Here is a 22,261-nt window from a genome sequence, read left to right on the forward strand (position 1 = left end):
CATGCATCCACCCTCCGTCGCATGGAATCCCTGATGCGCTGATGCAGCATTGCAGAATGGCGTATTGTATCACAGCCGTCCACAATACGAGCACGAAGAGTCTCTACATTTGGTACCGGGCTTGCGTAGACAAGAGCTTTCAAATGCCCCCATTAATGAAAGTCAAGAGAGTTGTGGTCAGGAGAGCGTGGAGGCCATGGAATTGGTCCACCGCTACCAATCCATCGGTCACCGAATCTGTTGTTGAGAAGCGTACAAACACTTCGACTGAAATGTGCAGGAGCTGCATCGTGCATGAATCACATGTTGTGTCGTACTTGTAAAGGCACATGTTTTAGCAGCACAGGTAGAGTATCCCGTATGAAATCATGATAACGTGCTCCATTGAGCGTAGGTGGAAGAACATGGGGCCCATTCAAGACATCACCAACAATGCCTGCCCAAACGTTCACAGAAAATCTGTGTTGATGATGTGATTGCACAACTGTGTGCGGATTCTGGAATTGCCCACACAAGTTGATTGTGAAAATTTACAATTTGATCACGGTGGAATGAAGCTTCATCCGTAAAGAGAACATTTGCACTGAAATGAGGATTGACTCATTGTTGGATGAACCATTCGCAGAAGTGTACCCGTGGAGGCCAATCAGCAGCTGATAGTGCCTGCACACGCTGTACATGGTACGGAAACGACTGGTTCTCCCGTAGCACTCTCCATACAGTGACGTGGTCGACGTTACCTTGTACAGCAGCAACTTCTCTGACGCTGACATTAGGGTTATCGTCAACTGCACGAAGAATTGCCTCGTCCATTGCAGGTGTCCTCGTCGTTCTAGGTCTTCCCCAGTCGCGAGTCATAGGCTGGAATGTTCCGTGGTCCCTAAGACGCCGATCAATTGCTTCGAACGTCTTACTTTCGGGACACCTTCGATCTGGAAATCTGTCTCGATACAAACGTACCGCGCCACGGCTATTGCCCCGTGCTAATCCATACATCAAATGGGCATCTGCCAACTCCGCATTTGTAAACATTGCACTGACTGCAAAACCACGTTCGTGATGAACACTAACCTGTTGAAGCTACGTACTGATGTGCTTGATGCTAGTACTGTAGAGCAATGAGTCGCATGTCAACACAAGCACCGAAGTCAACATTACCTTCCTTCAGTTGGGCCAACTGGCGGTGCATCGAGGAAGTACAATACATACTGACGAAACTAAAATGAGCTCTAACATGGAAATTAAGCGCTTCCGGACACATGTCCACATAACATCTTTTCTTTATTTGTGTGTGAGGAATGTTTCCTGAAAGTTTGGCCGTACCTTTTTGTAACATCTTGTATATATAAAAAGAGAATTTAAATAAAAGGAAATAAATCAGTTTATATTTGGACATTTAGTTTAACATTGATCATTGTTCCGTTAAAATTTCAGCATATTAAACTTGATTCGTAACTATACTGGTGCCTTATTTAGGATTGTGAAAATGTGAGTTTGTAATCTTACGGAACACGTTAAATATGGAGCTAAGATTGGGAGACTGCGTACAACATTGCATTCATAAAATAACACACGAAGAACGTTGAAACATATGCAAGAGGAAATTAACCACAACAAACCGATTCAATTTTCACCCAAAGAAGTTACGTTCGTAGTGGAATTCTGTCCGTCATGAAATTACCACACACTGGTATACTAAATTCATAATAACTCTATGTGAAATCTTCCCGAAAAGAATAGCTGAGGGCTACTTTGATGATTACACTACACGCTTCACATGGTCAACTTGGTTCACACAAAGAGTGTAACTCCACGATAATTTTAATAATTAAAATAAATTATAACGAAACGCAATTTACAAAAGAAAAACCTCGAACTGGTTACTATCGTCTTACTATTAACCTGATGGGTCAAACAATTGTATAAGCACATGGTACTGGTCTCACAAAGTACACCCCACATGGGTTGAACATAAAGAAAAGTTGCTATATTGAAAAATATTGTCAAGATGAGACGTTATAATTTCACGCACATTCGTTTTTAAGATTGATGATCTTAGTTAGAGTTACGTATCATCAACACGTGGTTCCACTTTACTCACAAAATAGTGACAAAGCAACTACTGGAAGATATTCTGAAGTTCACTCTCGAATTACACTGCGTTGCAATTTAAGATAACATAAGATATTTTAGACCTAAACCTGAAATAAACGTGATTAAATTAATAAACGTGATTAAATTTTCAGTTAGGCTGAACTTAAGAAATCCATTGTCCTACTGACTTAGCAGAGATGCGCTTAGCTGGAGATCTTACCACTTGCCGCAGACAGACTGGCGTGGGCCCCTACCGAGGGTACCTCACAGATACAAATGGAAGTGACCAGAAAGGCAGCTTCCTATACCAACATGACAAGGGACAGACAGGACCATACCAAGAATAGAAACCTCTTTGCTTTTAGAAAGCACAGCTACCTGTTCTGATGTTGGTCCTACTGTTCTCTAGCAGACCGGCTTGTCTGCTACCATCGAGCATGCAACTAGAAATACATTTGCTCATTCATCCATTCACACGGAAGCGAAGGGGGATGACAGTATCTTATCATATACAGTATATAAAAGAAAGCAGATGTACGTTCCGTATGAGATTGTGTGACATGAATTACATATAAACCGTGTTTTAAAGTGTAGTAGTGTGACAGATCCTTCTTCATTATATGTAAAAGTAACATGTTCCACTGCTCAGTCTCCTCCCAGATACAGTAAGTAACACCACAGTAAATTTAGAAGTGGAATGTACGCCGTAAATGACAACGGATTTAAGTAATTAACATGAAAGGAATCCAGCAGAGACCTTTCAGTGTCATGCAGTCATCAACAGTACACGAGCGGGCCTTCAGCCCCGAGAGCCCATATCGATGACGTTTCGTTGAATGGTTCGCGTGCTGGAACTTGTTGATGGCCCAGCACTGAAATTTGCAGCAGTTTGCGGAAGGGTCGCAATTCTGTCAGGTTGAAGGATTCTATTCAGCCGTCGGTGGTCCCGTTCTTGCACAATCTTTTTCCTGACACAGCGATGTCGGAGATTTGATGTTTTACCGGATTCCTGATATTCGGCACACTCGTGAAATGGTTGTACGGGAAAATATCTACTTCATCTCTACCTCGGAGATGCTGTGTCCCATCGCTCGTGCGCCGACTAGAAACCCTCGTTTTAACTCACTTAAATCTTGATAACCTGCCATTGCAGCAGCAGTAATCTTTCTAACAACTGCACCCGACACTTGGCTGTCTTATTAGGCGTTGCCGACCGCAGCGCCTTATTCTGCCTGTTTACATATCTCCGTATTTGAATACGCATGCCTATACCAGTTTCTTTGGCATTTCAGTGTAGTTGTGCTTTAACTGTCCAACGAGACAATGAGAATCCGGTCCCTGTGAGTCTGCACTGTATCATTCTAAAAATAAATTTGAAGTGTTCTTCCCTTTATGAAATGCTAAATTTGGTAATTATATGCTGGCCTCTCCGTTTATTGGTTCACTTCTCCTGGATGTGTTAAATATTCTCAAGGATCAATGAAGAGACTGTTTGGTTTTGTGGCCTAGACGCTTACCGCTCAACCCAAATCCTTGCTCCATACCAGTTTCTTTAATAAGTCACTGCCGGTTTCCTGCAGCATGACCTCTCGCCAACGAGTCATTGAACTGTCTGATTAACGATGACACACACCGGAGGTTTGACCAAAGACGCTCCACTGTTGCCTGAGCCAGTATTTTTGGACTTCTGTAAGTTCTGTAAGACCAGTTACTTGCTGCAAACTAGGCCCTGTCATAAGAATGAATTTTTAATGAAACTCTTGTACTTGAAATTGATGGGGCTCTTAAACCGCAATTAAAAAAAAAAGGACTGTTAGAATGACTATTGCCTTTATTTCAGTGCAAATAGATACGTAGATAACTACTTTCCCCATAATATTCTGTGATACAAGGTGCCGCAGCTGACATGTATTATGAAAATGAAAAAAAAAAAGGAACACGGGAGTTAATGCTCTTTGTCGCAATTTATAAATTTTTTTGCTACTGGACTCGGAGTCTGTGCTGGCAATTTTGTGTATATTTTATGCAGGCTGGGGTCAGAAAAGGGTGAAATTTGTAGCTATAAAACTCTTTGTCGATCCACCTTTAAAAATGAAATATCAGACAAGCAAAAGTGTTTTCAAATGTAGATAAAGATGTTTCTACTTGAAAGGTCCTTCTATACTACCGAGGCATTCCTGAATGAAAATAATTGGTTATTTACACACAAAAAAATTTGTGATTGATCATCATGTAGCCGTTCAGTATATTCGGAAATTCCTATTACGAACTTATAGGACTTGTAGAGGGGAATGAGTAGACAATATTTTGAATTTGAATCCATGTCCGGATATGTACCGTTTACATGCTACAATCATTTGAAAACATATTGCTAACGCGACCGCTTTTATACAAGTAATTGGTTAGGCATGACCAGTAAATCAAAAAATGGTTCAAATGGCTCTGAGCACTATGGGACTTAACATCTGAGGTCATCAGTCCCCTAGACCTTAGAACTACTTAAACCTAACTAACCTAAGGACATCATACACATCCATTCCCGAGGCAGGATTCGAACCTGCGACCGTAGCAGCAGCGCGGTTCCGAACTGAAGCGCCTAGAACCGCTCGGCCACACCGGCCGGCCCAATGAATCACTTGTTTTACAGTTCCACTCACTAACAACCAAGGAACTGTTCGTATACTCGTTGACGGGTTCTCTCCAACGTGCTGGAGTACGGCCCCTTCCAATTATGGTGTGTGGTGTCTCCTTGGAGCACCACAGTCACGTCTTATGACGGTGAAGGTTCCCTTTCTTGAAGCCGTTGCATAATTGTAGCGAAAGTGGAATACAATGGAATCGGACATTGTGGATAACGATCCTGATAAAGGCGATCAGCAGCTCTTTCATTACCGCCAGCATCGCTAGTCAGAAAGATAACGTTGGTGTACTCAGCAAACGTGTACTCAATCATGTTGCTCTAACACTCACAGACACGTGAATGAGGCTCGAATCAGGTCAGAGAGGCAGGAAAGACGTCAGATGACGTCATCCGATCCGACTTAGCCATGACTACCCCGCTGCATATCTACTTAGCAGACATGTTTACAAACGGCTGTAGCACGGAACGGTACGCATCCGGACATGGGTTCCTATTCAAAATATTATGTACTCACTTCGCCCCACAAGTCCTAGAAGTGTACCGGAAATTTCCGAACAGCTTGTAAGAATACCTTTTAATTTTTTTGTGTGTGTGTTCTCTATTTTTAATGCTGACATGTTCAGCATCATAACGTTTATCGTGAATATGAGCAATGGAACGAGTAACTTACTAACTACCAAAGATTTCTGTTGTATGAGAAACTCCCCAAGCTATAGGGAAGTGAAGACTAGGAGCTGTCCGAAAGAGTCAAATCTTCATGCGTACTAGTCCTCGAGGAGGAAACATTTTCCAACAACAGTTTGTGGGAAGCTGCTGTAAATAATCAGTTCGTAATTTATTTATTTATTTATTTACACATCAAGTTACGTAGGACCAAATTGAGGAGAAAATTTCCAAGGTCCTGGTACGTGCTAGTAAATGACGTTACAACATGAAGGTAATAACAGATACAAATATATGTTTATGAACTCGAAAAAAGTCAATCCATAAGTTTAAGTAAACGAAATTAACAATACAACAAGAATCAGCTTAATTTTTCAAGGAACTCCTCGACAGAATAGAAGGAGTGATCCATGAGGAAACTCTGCAGTTTCGATCTGAAAGCGCGTGGATTACTGCTAAGATTTTTGAATTCGAGTTGTAGCTTACTGAAAAATGGATGCAGCAGTATACTGCACACCTTTCTGCACAAGAGTTAAGGAAGTCCGATCTAAATGTAGGTTTGATTTCTGCAGAGTATTAACCGAGTGAAGGCTGCTTATTCTTGGGAATAAGCTAATATTGTTAACAAGAAATTACAGTAAGGAATATATATATGGACGTCAAAATACCCAGACCCGTGAACTGGAGTTGACAAGAGGTTCGTGAACTTACACCACGTATTGCCCGGACCGCCCGTTTCTGAGTCAATAATATCCTTTTAAATGGGAAGTGTTACCCCAAAAAATAATACCATGCGACACAAGCAAACGAAAATAAGCAAAGTAGACTAATTTTCGTGTCGAACGATCACTCACTTCAGATACCGTTCGAAGAGTAAAAATGGCGGTATTAAGTATTTGAACAAGATCCTGAACGTGGGCTTTCCCCGACAGCTTACTACCTATCTGAACACCTAGAAATTTGAACTGTTCAGTTTCACTAATCATATGCCCGTTCTGTGAAATTAAAACGTCACGTTTTGTTGAATTGTGTGTTAGAAACTGTAAAAACTAAGTCTTATTGTGATTTAGCGTTAGTTTATTTTCTACAAGCCATGAACTTAGGTCATGTACTGCACTATTTGAAACCGAGACATGTTGCACACAACATCCTTTACTACCAAGATAGTGTAATCAGCAAACAGAAATATTTTAGAGTTACCCATAATACTACAGGCCATATCATTTTTATAAATAAGGAACAGGAGTGGCCTCAACACTGATCCCTGGGGCACCCCTGACTTGACTGTACCCCACTCAGACACCACATCACAGCCATTATCAACATTGTGAATAATGACTTTTTGCTGTCTGTTGCTAAAGTAAGAAGTGAACCAATTGTAAGCTACTCCCCGTATTCCGTAATGGTCCAACTTCTGGAGCAATATTTTGTGATCAATACAATCAAATGCCTTAGTTAATAAAAAAAATTATGCCAAGCGTTCGAAACCCTTTGTTTAACACATCCAGTATCTCAAAGAGAAAAGAGGATATAGCATTTTCAGTTGTTAAACGACTTGTGAAGCCGAACTGTACATTTGGCAGCAAATCATGTGATATAAAATGATCAATTATCCTTACATACACGCCTTTACAATAACTTTTTAAACACTGATGGTATAGAAATAGGTCGAAAATTATCTTCATTATCCCTTTCTCCCTTTTTATAAAATAGCTTTATTACTGAGTACTTTGATCGTCCAGGAAATCGACCATTCCTAAAGGAAAAATTACAAATATGGCTAAATATAGAGCTAACATGTGCAGCACAGTACTTCAATATTCTACTAGACACTCCAGCATAACCATGAGAGCCCTCAGTCTTCAGTGATTTAATTATTGACTCAGTCCCCCTCTTGCCTGTATCACAAAGGAGCACTTCAGACATCAATCTCGGAAAGGCATTTGCCAAGAAAGTTATATGATTCTCTGTAGAAAATAAATTTTTATTTGATTCACCAGTAATACTCAGAAAATGATTGTTAATACTGTACATATATCTGATTTATCAGTAACAGAAATATTTTTCTGCGAACTGACTTTATATCGTCGACCTTGTGCTGCTGACCAGACACTTCCTTCGTAATTGACCATATGATTTTAATTTTATTCTGTGAATTAGCTATTCTATTTGCATACCACATACTCTTTGCCTTCCTAATAACATTTTTAAGCACCTTACAATACTGTTTTTAGTGGGCTATTGTAGCTTGATTGTGATTACTTCCAACAAATGTATAATTCCCGCTTTATTCTACAAGATATCTTTATCCCACTAGTCAGCCACCAGGGCTGCCTATTACTGCTAGTACCCCGTTTAGAAAGTTCTAATGGAAAGCAACTCTCAAAGAGCATGAGAAATGTGTTATATTTGTCATCTATGTTATCGGCACGATAAACATCATGCCACTCTTGTTCCTTGACAAGATTTAAAAACTCTGTGTTGCTGTTGGATTAACTTTTCTACATCGTTTGTTATTAAACATGGCATTTGTTTGAGGACTAAAGCCATTTAGTGCTAAAATTTGTGCATCATGGTCTGAAAGGCCATTCACCCTTTTACTGACAGAACGCCCATCTAGTAATGAAGAATGAGTACTCCCCCCCCCCCCCCCCCCCGTAACCTGGACAGACAATAACGTGAATATTTTGTGGATAAATGATAAACTACAACTCAGCGTATATCATCCACTCCTATCCGCAGACGGCCGAATCGGGTGGGATGGCGCCGACAGTATCATGAACTGCGGTGGTTGCCCGACGACGAAATTGCAGTCTCACAGTCATTGCATTCTGCTAAATTTTGCTATAAGCTTCAGAAGGTTACGATTGTCTCTGACTCTGGTTGGTTATCGACGGCTTCAACCCTGATGTTTTGGAAGACTTCCCCTTGTTTGAAAATGAGATTATAGTCCTGAAATCACACAATGGCACACTCCGGCAGCATTTGCTTCCTCAGACTGTGACTAAGTGGCTTCAAACCCGCCAGTGGTTCTTCCTGCCATAGATTCTGGCAGATTACGTCACTGAGGCAGTGCATCATCTTCACTCCTGTGAACACTGTAACGGAACAGAGACTGCTTCTGAAACTGCGGTAAGTGAGGCTGCCTGATTAACAGTTAGGTGTCTATAATGAAACCACTTTGCTCGTTTTGTAGCAATGCTGAATGGTTGTGCTTCAGGCTGAGTCGGGAATAATAATCTCCCCATTATTTACTATAGCAGAAATTCGTAAGCTAGTGATTTATGAAAATTTTATGAGGGGGTGGACAAAAATATTGAATCACCAAAAATACACAACATTACCGTGCCTATTACGGTGTACGACAACTTTGGCATTCAAAACAGCTTCCCGTCGTCCCGAAACTATAAACACGTGTCCTGTGTGGTTTTCACGGGAAGCTTATGCCCTTCTTCCTGCAAAATAGTTGCGAGTTGAGATAACGATGATGGAGTTGGATAGTGATATGTTGACTCCTACCCGAAGTAAACCACAACGGCTCAGCAATGTTGAGATCTGATGGCTGTGGTGGCCAGTGGATGTGCGACTGTTCGTCCTCGTGCTCACAAAAGCAGTCATGGACGATGCGATGTGAACATGGGCCGTGTCGTCTTGAAACTCAGTATCACTATTGGAGGACAAATATTATACGAGTAAAGGAAACAAAAGAAAAATTTGGAGTAGCAATTACAATCCATGGAGAAGAAATAAAAACTTTAAGGTTCGCCGATGACATTGTAATTCTGTCAGAGACAGCAAAGGACCTGGAAGAGCATTTGGATGGAATGGACATGGTCTTGAAAGGAGGATGTAAAATGAACATAAACAAAAGCAAAACGAGAATAATGAAATGTAGTCGAATTAAATCGGGTGATGCTGCGGGAATTAGATTAGGAAATGAGACGCTTAAAGTAGTAAATGAGTATCGGTATTTGGGGAGCAAAATAACTGATGATGGTCGAAGTAGAGAGGATATAAAATGTAGACTGGCAATGGCAAGGAAAGCATTTCTGAAGAAGAGAAATTTGTTAACATCAAGTATAGATTTAAGTGACAGGAAGTCGTTTCTGAAAGTATTTGTATCGAGTGTAGCCATGTATGGAAGTGAAACATGGACGATAAATAGTTTGGACAAGAAGAGAATAGAAGCTTTCGAAATGTGGTGCTACAGGAGAGTGCTGAAGATTACATGGGTAGATCACATAACAAATGAGGAATTATTGAATAGAATTGGAGAGAAGAGAAATTTGTGGCACAACTTGACTAGAAGAAGGGATCGGTTGGTAGGGCATATTCTGAGGCATCAAGGGATCACCAATTTAGTATTGGGGGGCAGCGTGGAGGGTAAAAATCGCAGAGGGAGACCAAGAGATGAATACACTAAACAGATTCAGAAGGATGTAGGTTGCAATAAGTACTGGGAGATGAAGAACCTTGCGCAGGATAGAATAGCATGGAGAGCTGCATCAAACCAGTCTCTGGACTGAAGACCACAACAACAACAACAACAAACCACGTTACGAACCTGATCAGCCAAAATGGTGACGTAATCCTTGACACTTGAGTGACCTTGGCCACCTTGCAGAGTAACGGTGCAGAATAACCACGGGACCCGTGGAATACCACGATACGGTGACCCATTTCATTACGGAGCCCCGCCGTCTTTCACTCGTGTCAGCAAGCAGTCTGCATCGTAGATATGGAACGCCGTGCAATGACGTTAACTTGTCCAGGAAACGAAAATAGTGTGAAACAAGGCTCATCCGACCAATTGACTTGCTTCTATTGCTCCATAGTCCAGGTTTTAAGGCACTGGCAGCACGTTTTCCTGTTACGGGCATTTGCATGATTGATGAGTGGTTCGGAATTACAGCTGACTGTGCAAATCTCTGCTTCTGGAGCTCCCTTCGTGTTGTTTTGGTGCTGACAAGTTTCATGGGTGCGACATTCAGTTCTGAATGACCGTCCGTTACGATAATTTAACACATACTTTCGTCCGCGTTATCACTTAACGAGTGATTTTTTTTCCCGCTCTTACCGTAAGCGATAAAAATCTTCTACACCTTGCCTCTTTAAAACACCAAATACTTCAGCTGCCTTGGTCACAGAAGCACCCACTACTCGATCATCAACAATTTTCCCTCGTACGAAATCGCGTATCTCTGATGTAATACACTCACAACTACACAGAACACTGTATGAAGGCTTTCACGACCGGATGACATATCTTCTGGTAAACCTTCCGGGATGTAAGGTCGTGGTCCATGAAACTCTTCAGCTTCTAACGTTTCGTCCAGAGCTGCGCTGGACATTTTCAGAGGGGTGTTTCTCCTCCGGCAACTCACCGGAGGAGAAACACCCCTCTGAAGATGTCCAGCGCAGCTCTGGACGAAACGTTAGGAGCTGAAAAGTTTCATGGACCACGACCTTACATCCCGGAAGGTTTACCAGAAGATACACAGAACACTGTTCTCACATTCTGACCATGACTAGCACTTGCAACGTGTTGAGGACATTAAATAGGTGTCGTTCGTGGTCAAATAGAATAGCGCCATCTGCAGGCTTGGCTAGCATCTATATTTATGTTCAAGCGTGCATTTCTTGCGGTGTTTCCGTGTTTTTGTCCAGCCGCTGTACATAATGTTTCAGAGGAAATGTTAGTTGTCCGCCTTCTTCACCCTTTACCGGGTTGTATTTGCATCGTCAGTTCAGGGAACTGGTCTAAGAGGTCAAAAGGTGAGGTGAAATCGATGTTGGCCTTCTTAAGGCAGAAACGTGCTAGTTAAATTTACGGCCTGTGTCTGATGCTAGGGACAGTAACAGTTGCAATGTTTGAAGTGGAGGACAATAATGACAGCATGATGCTACTCTCTCTGATGAAGAGATTGGCACAGGAGAGGAATTCGTGGTGGGCTGAATCAAAGCAGTCAGAAAAAGAAAACTATCTATTAGAACTTAATTTATCAAACGAGAACTGCTATTTATTTCCTAGTCGCCATAATTTGGATATGTGCATGTGACAACGTTCTCACCAGGCGGTTGACTCAACGGCAATTACTGCAGAACAAGTCCTTAACGAGGTAGACTCAAGACAACAGTATGCCTAGAAGAGTCCAGTAGGACTTCATCAAGACAGTATCTCAGTTTTGGTCGACTTTCTATGACGAATATATGAATGACAACAGCTGGAATCCGGGCGCAGATTACAGATAGAGTTTCACCACGAACCATCAAGAACAGGTTACTGGAACCTGCTTCAAGATTTCGAGTTGCCATACGCCGATAACCGCTGACTTCATATCGCACACAACAAATACTTGCATTCTGAGCACTATGGGACTTAACTTCTGAGGTCATCAGTCCACTAGAACTTAGAACTACTTAAACCTAACCTAAGGACAACACACACATCCATGCCCGAGGCAGGATTCGAACCTGGAACCGTAGCGATCGCGCGGTTCCAGACTGAAGCGCCTAGAACAGCTCGGCCACTTCGGACGGCCAACTGGGACATTGAATAGCACTCTGTGGTTAACAACGGTGACTCTCGCTTCAGTTTGTGACGGTCAGATCGACGCCAAATTGTCCGAGAGCGAGCTTGTGAAAGGTAACAGGAAGCAGCGATTCTCGACGCCCATATCTGCCCAACTTCTGGAACCGTGATGCGGGGAGCTAGTGGATATAACAAGTGTACTAATTTGGTAGTTTCTGAAAGGATACTCTCTGCTCATCTGTATACGGCAAGAATGATGAACAATGGAGGCTTTCACGACTGGCTGCCATAGCTACTGATGAGTCTTCCGGGTTGTACGGCCGTGGTCAAAGAAACTTTTCGGTTCCTGGCGTTTCTTGCCGACTCAGTATCGTCAGGAGCACCTCCAAAGACGACCAGCGCGGCGCAGGAACCGAAAGGTTCCTTAGTCCATGGCCATACTGCCTGGAACTAACAAGGGGAGGCCACGACGTTTGGAACGCTGATTTAAAAAAATGGCTCTGAGCACTATGGGACTCAACTTCTGAGGTCATCAGTCCCCTAGAACTTAGAACTACTTAAACCTAACTAACCTAGGGACATCACACACATCCGTGCCCGAGGCAGGATTCGAACCTGCGACCGCAGCGGTCTCGCAGTTCCAGACTGTAGCGCCTAGAACCGCTCGGCCACTCCGGCGGGCCAACGCTGATTTACTTCAAACTTCGCACACTTGTAGTACTCCATCAGGACAACAAAATGTCTAAGCAGTACCGCGTACTTCTAAAGCGTTATTGAGAAAATCGCAAGATAATTTCGGCCGTCAAATGTGTAACTATGCGTGGCCATTTCTACTATGAAGCGATGGCAGCCGAGTGGTTAACGTTCATGCACCGTAATGGCTGAATCGCTGGGTAGAGTCCCGTTCGTCAGTATTTTTTATTTCTAACACAGTCATTTTCTTTACTATTTATATTACAGTTGATATAATGGGAAAAATACGTGTATTCGGATTGGATTTTTTTAAATTTACAATGTTATTCGGCAGTCTACAAATTTTTATTATCACAAATAATATAATATTCATAACTATCGGCTAGCAAACGACCAAACGCATAAAATGATACTGAAAATGTATGCTTGTCCCTGATTTGAAAAATCCCTTATACCTGGAAGGAGCTTGAAACTACTTGTTACCTCCAAGTTTTGAGCGGCACAGACGGCTTTCGAAAGATGTACAATTAGTCGTCGCTTTCGACATTACGAGTACAAGTTTCAGGATGGTATATTTCGTAAAAACGTGGAAAACATAAAATTAAACGGCACCAGCCGCATTGAATAACTGCTATGTTTCCGCATACGCAAGGTCCTTTGAGGTTTTCCATGGAAAATCAAACCTTGTTCACAGTTTCAAAAACCTCTCTTTCAGCAGATAATTTGCAAGCAGACCATGAATAACGCAGCATTTCCTTAAATATCGGCGCTGATAATTGGTCATGCAGTATCCAGTGTATTTTAATAGCGTCTTCACAAGAAGCTATTTCTCGTTCTCTTTAGATTAAATTCGAACAATTTTGAAGCCACGGACCAGCATGCATTTTCAGTATCATTTTATGCGTTTGGTCGTTTACTAGTCGATAGTTATGACTGTTATACACTCCTGGAAATTGAAATAAGAACACCGTGAATTCATTGTCCCAGGAAGGGGAAACTTTATTGACACATTCCTGGGGTCAGATACATCACATGATCACACTGACAGAACCACAGGCACATAGACACAGGCAACAGAGCATGCACATGTCGGCACTAGTACAGTGTATATCCACCTTTCGCAGCAATGCAGGCTGCTATTCTCCCATGGAGACGATCGTAGAGATGCTGGATGTAGTCCTGTGGAACGGCTTGCCATGCCATTTCCACCTGGCGCCTCAGTTGGACCAGCGTTCGTGCTGGACGTGCAGACCGCGTGAGACGACGCTTCATCCAGTCCCAAACATGCTCAATGGGGGACAGATCCGGAGATCTTGCTGGCCAGGGTAGTTGACTTACACCTTCTAGAGCACGTTGGGTGGCACGGGATACATGCGGACGTGCATTGTCCTGTTGGAACAGCAAGTTCCCTTGCCGGTCTAGGAATGGTAGAACGATGGGTTTGATGACGGTTTGGATGTACCGTGCACTATTCAGTGTCCCCTCGACGATCACCAGTGGTGTACGGCCAGTGTAGGAGATCGCTCCCCACACCATGATGCCGGGTGTTGGCCCTGTGTGCCTCGGTCGTATGCAGTCCTGATTGTGGCGCTCACCTGCACGGCGCCAAACACGCATACGACCATCATTGGCACCAAGGCAGAAGCGACTCTCATCGCTGAAGACGACACGTCTCCATTCGTCCCTCCATTCACGCCTGTCGCGACACCACTGGAGGCGGGCTGCACGATGCTGGGGCGTGAGCGGAAGACGGCCTAACGGTGTGCGGGACCGTAGCCCAGCTTCATGGAGACGGTTGCGAATGGTCCTCGCCGATACCCCAGGAGCAACAGTGTCCCTAATTTGCTGGGAAGTGGCGGTGCGGTCCCCTACGGCACTGCGTAGGATCCTACGGTCTTGGCGTGCATCTGTGCGTGGCTGCGGTCCGGTCCCAGGTCGACGGGCACGTGCACCTTCCGCCGACCACTGGCGACAACATCGATGTACTGTGGAGACCTCACGCCCCACGTGTTGAGCAATTCGGCGGTACGTCCACCCGGCCTCCCGTATGCCCACTATATGCCCTCGCTCAAAGTCCGCCAACTGCACATACGGTTCACGTCCACGCTGTCGCGGCATGCTACCAGTGTTAAAGACTGCGATGGAGCTCCGTATGCCACGGCAAACTGGCTGACACTGACGGCGGCGGTGCACAAATGCTGCGCAGCTAGCGCCATTCGACGGCCAACACCGCTGTTCCTGGTGTGTCCGCTGTGCCGTGCGTGTGATCATTGCTTGTACAGCCCTTTCGCAGTGTCCGGAGCAAGTATGGTGGGTCTGACACACCGGTGTCAATGTGTTCTTTTTTCCATTTCCAGGAGTGTATTATTTGTGATAATAAAAATTTGTAGACTGCCAAATAACATTGTAAATTTAAAAAAAGCCCAGCTGAATACACGTATTTTTCCCAGTATATCAATTGTAATATAAATAGTAAAGAAAATGGCTGTGTTATAAATAAAAAATACTGACGAACGGGACTCGACCCAGCGATCCAGCAATTACAGAGCTTGAACGCTAACCACTCATCTGAAACAGCTTCATGGTAGAAATGGCTACGCATAGTTATACATTTGACGACCGAAATTATCTTGCAATTTTCTGATTAACACTTGAGAAGTAAGCGCTAATGGTTACATATTTTGTTGTCCACATGGAGTACTACGAGTGCACGAAGTCTGCGGTAAATCCGCGTTCCAAACATGTAAGACGGATAAACCCTGGTGTCATACCCTTCCTCACCAAGATCCAGAATGTTTCTTTCAGCAGAGTAATACAAGAGTCCGCACTGTAATCCACACTACAATCGCCCTGAGGAATGTGGGGATCCATGACTGGCCTCCCCGATCCCCAATATGTCACCAATTGTGGATGTCCGTCTTGCGGGTGACATTCGTGCCTTTTGGGGGTCAAATCTTATGCAGATGTTGATGATGGAAATCAGTTACGAATGGAATGAAAGCTTAGTTTTTTAATACTAGTTATGTGATGAAGATTTCGACAAAGTTTGATAAACATGTGATTGGTGATTCATGGTGTAATAATGTCCATTTCCGCCGGTGAACGAGTATAAGAGAAGCCATTTTTGTGAGAGCGTGACGTGGGCGCTTACTTGCGGGCGTCGCGACGCCGCTCGGCCTCCTCGAGCAGCGCCTCCTTGAAGCCCAGCACGATGGACGCCACGCGGTTGTGAGCCGTCTCCGCGTTGCCGATCATGTAGTCCCAGCCGGTGAACAGCTTCCACGTGAACACACACTCGTCGTCCTTCTCGGACAGCTTGCTCATGCGGGAATTCTCTGCCATCCTGCGAATACGGAGAAGCTCCTGTTGGCGACAGGTTGTTGATGATTTTGGACACTAGATGGTGAACTCTGAAACTTATTATAAATGTTATGACTTGAGTGTAGTCAAAACCGATGAATGGGAGGGGAACCTGGAAGGAGATTACGATAAAATTAGTTTGGTTTGAGGAGGAACAACACTGTAGTTATTAATAGAGGACAGCTTGTGGAAAAATGAGGTAACATATATTAAATTCATAGTTTTGTAGGAGGCTTTTACACTACTGGCCATTAAAATTTCTACACCAAGAAGAAATGCAGATGATAAACGGGTATTGATTGGACAAATATATTATACTAGAACTGACATGTGATTACATTTTCACGCAATTTGGGTGCATAGATCCTGAGAAATCAGTACCCAGAACAACCACCTCTAGCCGTAGTAACTGCCCTGATACGCCTGGGCATTGAGTCAAACAGAGCTTGGATGGCGTGTACAGGTACAGCTGCCCATGCAGCTTCAACACGATACCACAGTTCATCAAGAGTAGTGACTGGCGTATTGTGACGAGCCAGTTGCTCGGCCACCATTGAACAGACGTTTTCAATTGGTGAGAGGTCTGGAGAATGTGCTGGCCAGGGCAGCAGTCGAACATTTCCTGTATCCAGAAAGGCCCGTACAGGACCTGCAACATGCGGTCGTGCATTATCCTGCTGAAATGTAGGGTTTCGCGGGGATCGAATGAAGGGTAGAGCCACGGGTCGTAACACATCTGAAATGTAACGTCCACTGTTCAAAGTGCCGTCAACGCGAACAGGAGGTGATCGAGACGTGTTACCAATGGCACCCCATACCATCACACCGGGTGATACGCCAGTATGGCGATGACGAATAGACGCTTCCAATGTGCGTTCACCGCGATGTCGCCAAACACGGATGCGACCATCATGATGCTGTAAACAGAACCTGGATATATCCGAAAAAATGGCGTTTTGCCATTCGTGAACCCAGGTTCGTCGTTGAGTGCACCATCGCAGGCGCTCCTGTCTGTGATGCAGCGTCAAGGGTAACCGCAGCCATGGTCTCCGAGCTGATAGACCATGCTACTGCAAACATCGTCGAACTGTTCGTGCAGATGGTTGTTGTCTTGCAAACGTCTCCAACTGTTGACTCGGGGGTCAAGACGTGGCTGCACGATCCGTTACAGACAAGCGGATAAGATGCCTGTCATCTCGACTGCTAGTGATACGAGGCCGTTGGGATCCAGCACGACGTTCCGTGTTACCCTCCTGAACCCACCGATTCCGTATTCTGCTAACACTCACTGGATCTCGACCAACGCGAGCAGCAATGTCGCGATACGATAAACGGCAATCGCGATAGGCTACAATCCGACCTTTATCAAAGTGGGAAACGTGATGGTACGCATTTCTCCTCCTTACACGAGGCATCACAACAACTTTTCACCAGGCAACGCCGGTAAACTGCTGTTTGTGTATGAGAAATCGGTTGGAAACTTCCCTCATTTCAGCACGCTGTAGGTGTCGTCACTGGCGCCAACCTTGTGTGAATGCTTTGCAAAGCTAATCATTTGCATATCACAGCATTTTCTTCCTGTCGGTTAAATTTCGTGTGCGTAACACGTCATCTTCATGGTGTAGCAACTTTAATTGCCAGTAGTGTATTATATGGAAAGGAAAAAAGTTTTCTTTTTTTGGGGGGTGGGGGGGGGAGGGGAGGGGACCGGGCTGGTATCAGCTAAAGGGAAGGAGAAATCCACTCTATTTATACGATGCAGACTGCAGTAATCAGCAGTGACGGAATGGTATCGGAGGTCAAAATCAGAAAAGGTGTAAGGCAGGACTGTTACCACTGACGTTAATATATACAGGGTCTCCATAATTTCTGCTTTCATTTTAAAAAATCATAACTTCGAAACCATTAGAGATAAAGCATCGCGGTTTCTTGTATTCTGTAAAGCCAGAATTTTAGTAGTTGCTCCACTTGTCCCTCCTAGAACATCAAGGCGACGCTCGAGCTCTGTCCATTTGAGGGTCAGCTTTACAGCGTCAACAGCTACAACTGCTTTATTGATTGGAGCGCGGAAGCTAGAAATGTCATTGACTAGTGTTGTGTACACGCGGTCCTTGATGTAGCCTCAGAGAAAGAAGTCTAGTGGCTTGGCATCGGGAGAGCGCGGGGTCCATCCGGTGGGAACATCACGATTCATTCAATCAGCACACCTCACGCGTTGACACTCCGAAGAGGGGTGTGCTGGAAGATGATGGGTGGCTGTTGCTCTTCGATCTGTGGTAGCAGGAGCTGTTCGAGCATGTCCAGAAAACGTTTCCTTCTATGGTTTTCTCCGCGAAGATAAATGGTCCTATGACCCTGTAATGCATTAAGCCACAACAAAGCTTAGGGCTATCACGAATGTGTTCACGGGTTTCCCGAGTCGCAGGTCCTTATCTGGTTGCGATTCACATGTCTAGAAATGTAGAACATCGCTTCACCTGAAAACAGGAACTTTTTCAGGTAATCATTGTCAACATCTATGAGGGCAAGAATGGAAAAGGTGAATGGATATCGTAAAGGCGATCGGTGGTACCGCTTATGTTGCATTTCATAGAGAGATGACCTCTCATCGTGAATACGCGTGATGCTCGAGAAACTACATTTGACGGCTGCATTGAAATGGAGCTTGCATTCTTGTCAACATGTCCCTGAGAGACGGAGGACATCCACTTCAAGGAAGCTCTTTCACTTTGGCTATCTCCTTAAAATTTTTCATCGATCTACGTCTACGTCTACGTGATTACTCTGCTATTCACAATAAGGTGCCTGGCAGAGGGTTCATGTCTGTGGCACTATCTCATTTATTTCGCGATAATACAAAGCGAGTTGCCCTTCTTTGAACGTTTTCGATGTCATCCGTCAGTCCCACCTGATGTGGATCCCACACCGCACGGCAATATTCCAGAATAGGGCGGACAAGCGTAGTGTAAGCAGTCTCTTTGGTAGTCCTGTTGCACCTTCTAAGTTTTTGTCAATGAATCGCAGCCTTTCATTTGCTCTACGCACAACATTTTCTATGTGATCATTCCAATTTAAGTTATTTATAATCGTAATCCCTAGGTATTTAGTTGAATTTACAGCCTTCGGATTTTTGTGACGTATCACGTAATCGAAATTTAGCTGATTTATTTAATACTCATGTGAATAACTTCACACTTTACCTTATTCGCACCATATATACATCTTATCTAAATCATTTTGCAATTCGATTTGGACATCTTATGACTTTACAAGACGATAAATGACAGCTAAAAATCTAAGACGGCTACTCAGATTGTCTCCTATGTCGTTAATATTGATTAGGAACAATACAGGGCCTATAACACTTCCTCGGGGAACGCCGGATATTACTCGGTGACTTTCCGTCTATTACTACGAACTGTGACCTTCCTGGCAGGAAATCACGAATCCTGTCACACAACTGAGGCGATATTACATAGGCACGCAGTTTGATTAAAAGACATTTGTGGGGAACAGTGCCGAAAGCCTTCGGGAAATCTAAAAATATGGAATCAATTTGACATCCCCTGCCGCGCGGGATAGCCCAGCGGTCTTAGGCGCTGCAGTCATGGTCTGTGCGGCTGGTCCCGGCAGAGGTTCGAGTCCTCCCTCGCACATGGGTGTGTGTGTTTGTCCTTAGGATAATTCAGGTTAAGTAGTGTGTAAGCTTAGGGACTGATGACCTTAGCAGTTAAGTCCCATAAGATTTCACACACATTTGAACGTTTTGTCATCCCCTGTCGATAGCACTCATTACTTCATAAGTGTAAAGAGCTAGTTGTAATTCACATGAACGATATTTTCTGGATCCGTGCTGACTATGTGTCAATAAATCGTATTCTTCGAGGCACTTCTTAATGTTCGAACACAGTATATGTTCCAAAACCCTACTGCAAATCGACGTTAGCGTTTTATAACTCTGGTTTAGTGGCACTGTCGTCAGTGACTTCACCGTTGTCGATAATTCTGCAGTACTGTTGTCACAGATTTGGTTTCTTCATACCAGATGTCAAATCGTACCTTCTCCTGATCTGTCGCCATTTTGTTGCATTCCCCTTCAAATATTCAACAAAACAAAGGAAAAAAACTTTGAGACCTGCTAAACGTTTTTGTCCAGCACGATTCTATGTGCGTAATAGTTTCCCAACATACATACCGCCTGCCGCATATCCTGTACACGTGAAAAAGTCTATACTGACAGGTCAAAACATGATGAGCACTGCCCACCGCCGCGTGGCAGCGTTGCGGGCACCTGACGCAGTAACAAAAGTTTGTAAGCTAAGAAGATACGGACGGGGATCAACCTAGCGAAGATATGGGCAGCAAAAATGGAATTCCATTGATATAACTGAATATGACAAAGGGTAGATTATTATTATTATTACGTAGAGTATGTGAACGACTATCTTGAAAACGACGAAGTTGGTTGAATGTTCACCTGCTACTATCGTGAGCATCTACGGAAAGAGGTAGAGGGACAGTGAAACTATTACTAGGTGCTAAGTGGCCGGATGTCGACGACTCTTCACAGAACGTGGGGTTCGTAGGTTTGTCTGATCTGTCAAGTAGATGATCTGTAACATCTCTGCTGAAAGAGCACAATGCTGGTGCTCGGACAAATGTTTCGGAACACACCGTTCATCGTACAATGTTGAACATGGAACTCCACAGCACATTATCACTAAGTGTTCACATGTTGACCCCAACGACATTGTCAATAACGATTGCAGTGGGCACGGGACCATCGGGATTCGACCGTCGATCATTGGAAAAGCGGAGGAGATTCGGGTGAATAACATTTTTCTGCACTGTGTCTTTGGTCGAATCCAAGAACGCCGTCATGAAAGGCGGCTCGAAACGCGTAACGTGACCGGGATGCAGGATGGTGGGAGCAGTACTGTGCTACGGGAGACATTCTCCTAGGCTTGCATGGGACCAGTGGTAGTAATCGGAGACTCGTCAACAGCTGAGAACCACCTGCATCCCTTCATGCTTGATCTCTTCTTTCAGCAGTATAAATGTCCGTGACTTCGAGCCAGAACCCCGCTATAGAGGTTTGAGGGGCATTATTGAGAACTGACGTTGATGTCTCGGCGACCAAATTCGCCTCATGTAAATCCTATGGAACTCATCTGGATCGCTATCAGACGCCATCACCGCTTATGGAAATCCGCGTCCCCATTATTTACCCGAATTACGTGACCTGTGCATAGACCTCTAATACCACATATCTCCACATACCTACCAACAAACTGTTGGATCCTTGATACGCAGAATTAGTGATGTATTTCGTTCCAAAAACGGACAAACAAACTATTAAACAGGTGGTCATAATGTTTTGGGCCATCAGTGTACGTTGGAATGACTAGACGATCAATCAACACCAGGAACACCAAACATAAAAGGTATTGTAGGCTGGGACAGTTGGAGAAATCGGTCGTGGCGTAACACGCGCTGTTTGAGATGGACCATACAATAAAATTCAGTGACACGGAAATTCTCGCTGTGGAGAAGAGCTACCACGATCGCTTTTTCAGGGAAGCTATAGCCACCCATAAACATGACAACAGCTTCAACAATAACGAAGAAAACGCTGATGACCTCGATGTTGAGCGCCCCACAAACCAACCAACCAAAACGAAGAAAGCCGCAATATGAACGTATCATGGATTTCCGTGCTGCAGAGAACAAACTTTTCAGGCAGCAAGGGGAGCACTGCAGCTTCAATGACGATCGAAAAACCCTCAGACGTTGGCCCAATAGGCGCGATTCCAGTGCTCCATCCACGATGGACGGCAAAGTCTTAATAATGCCAGCCATTCGTGCTGGCGGAACGTCAAAATAATCGTCAGACAAACGTCGGCCTAAGAACCAGAGACAGAAGTCAACAGGCAATTAGTCCAAACCTTATATTGACACTTTTGATCTGACAGTTTATGTGGATTATCTTGCGTGTGGATTCTAGATCGCTGATCGCTGCGAGTAGACAGTTTTCTGACTGTGGTTTTGTCATTTTGACCATCGCCAACAACGTGAATAAAATAAGCATGAATGAAATTAATGGCCTAGATTATCACTGCACTGTTACAGCAACTTGGAGTGAAGACGCCAGGTCAATACATTTTATGGAACTGTGAGACCTTTTCCGATACGATAAGATTCAGCTCTGACGACACATGGACTGCATTCTCATTACAAATGAAGTCAGTAGCGTGGACACAGTGGCAACATTTCTAGAG

At 44.0% G+C, this 22,261-nt stretch overlaps 1 protein-coding gene across 1 annotated transcript in view; it reads right to left on the reverse strand.

Annotated features, from left to right (window-relative positions):
• LOC126188667 (transmembrane channel-like protein) overlaps window positions 1-22,261 on the reverse strand; it is a 100,283-nt gene that overhangs the window by 14,603 nt on the left and 63,419 nt on the right. Inside the window, exon 5 of the mRNA XM_049930272.1 lies at window positions 15,775-15,966. Coding sequence (XP_049786229.1) covers window positions 15,775-15,966 — 192 coding nt within the window. The remainder of the gene's footprint in view (window positions 1-15,774; window positions 15,967-22,261) is intronic.

Source organism: Schistocerca cancellata, chromosome 5, assembly GCF_023864275.1.
Source record: "Schistocerca cancellata isolate TAMUIC-IGC-003103 chromosome 5, iqSchCanc2.1, whole genome shotgun sequence".
Lineage (NCBI taxonomy): Eukaryota > Metazoa > Arthropoda > Insecta > Orthoptera > Acrididae > Schistocerca > Schistocerca cancellata.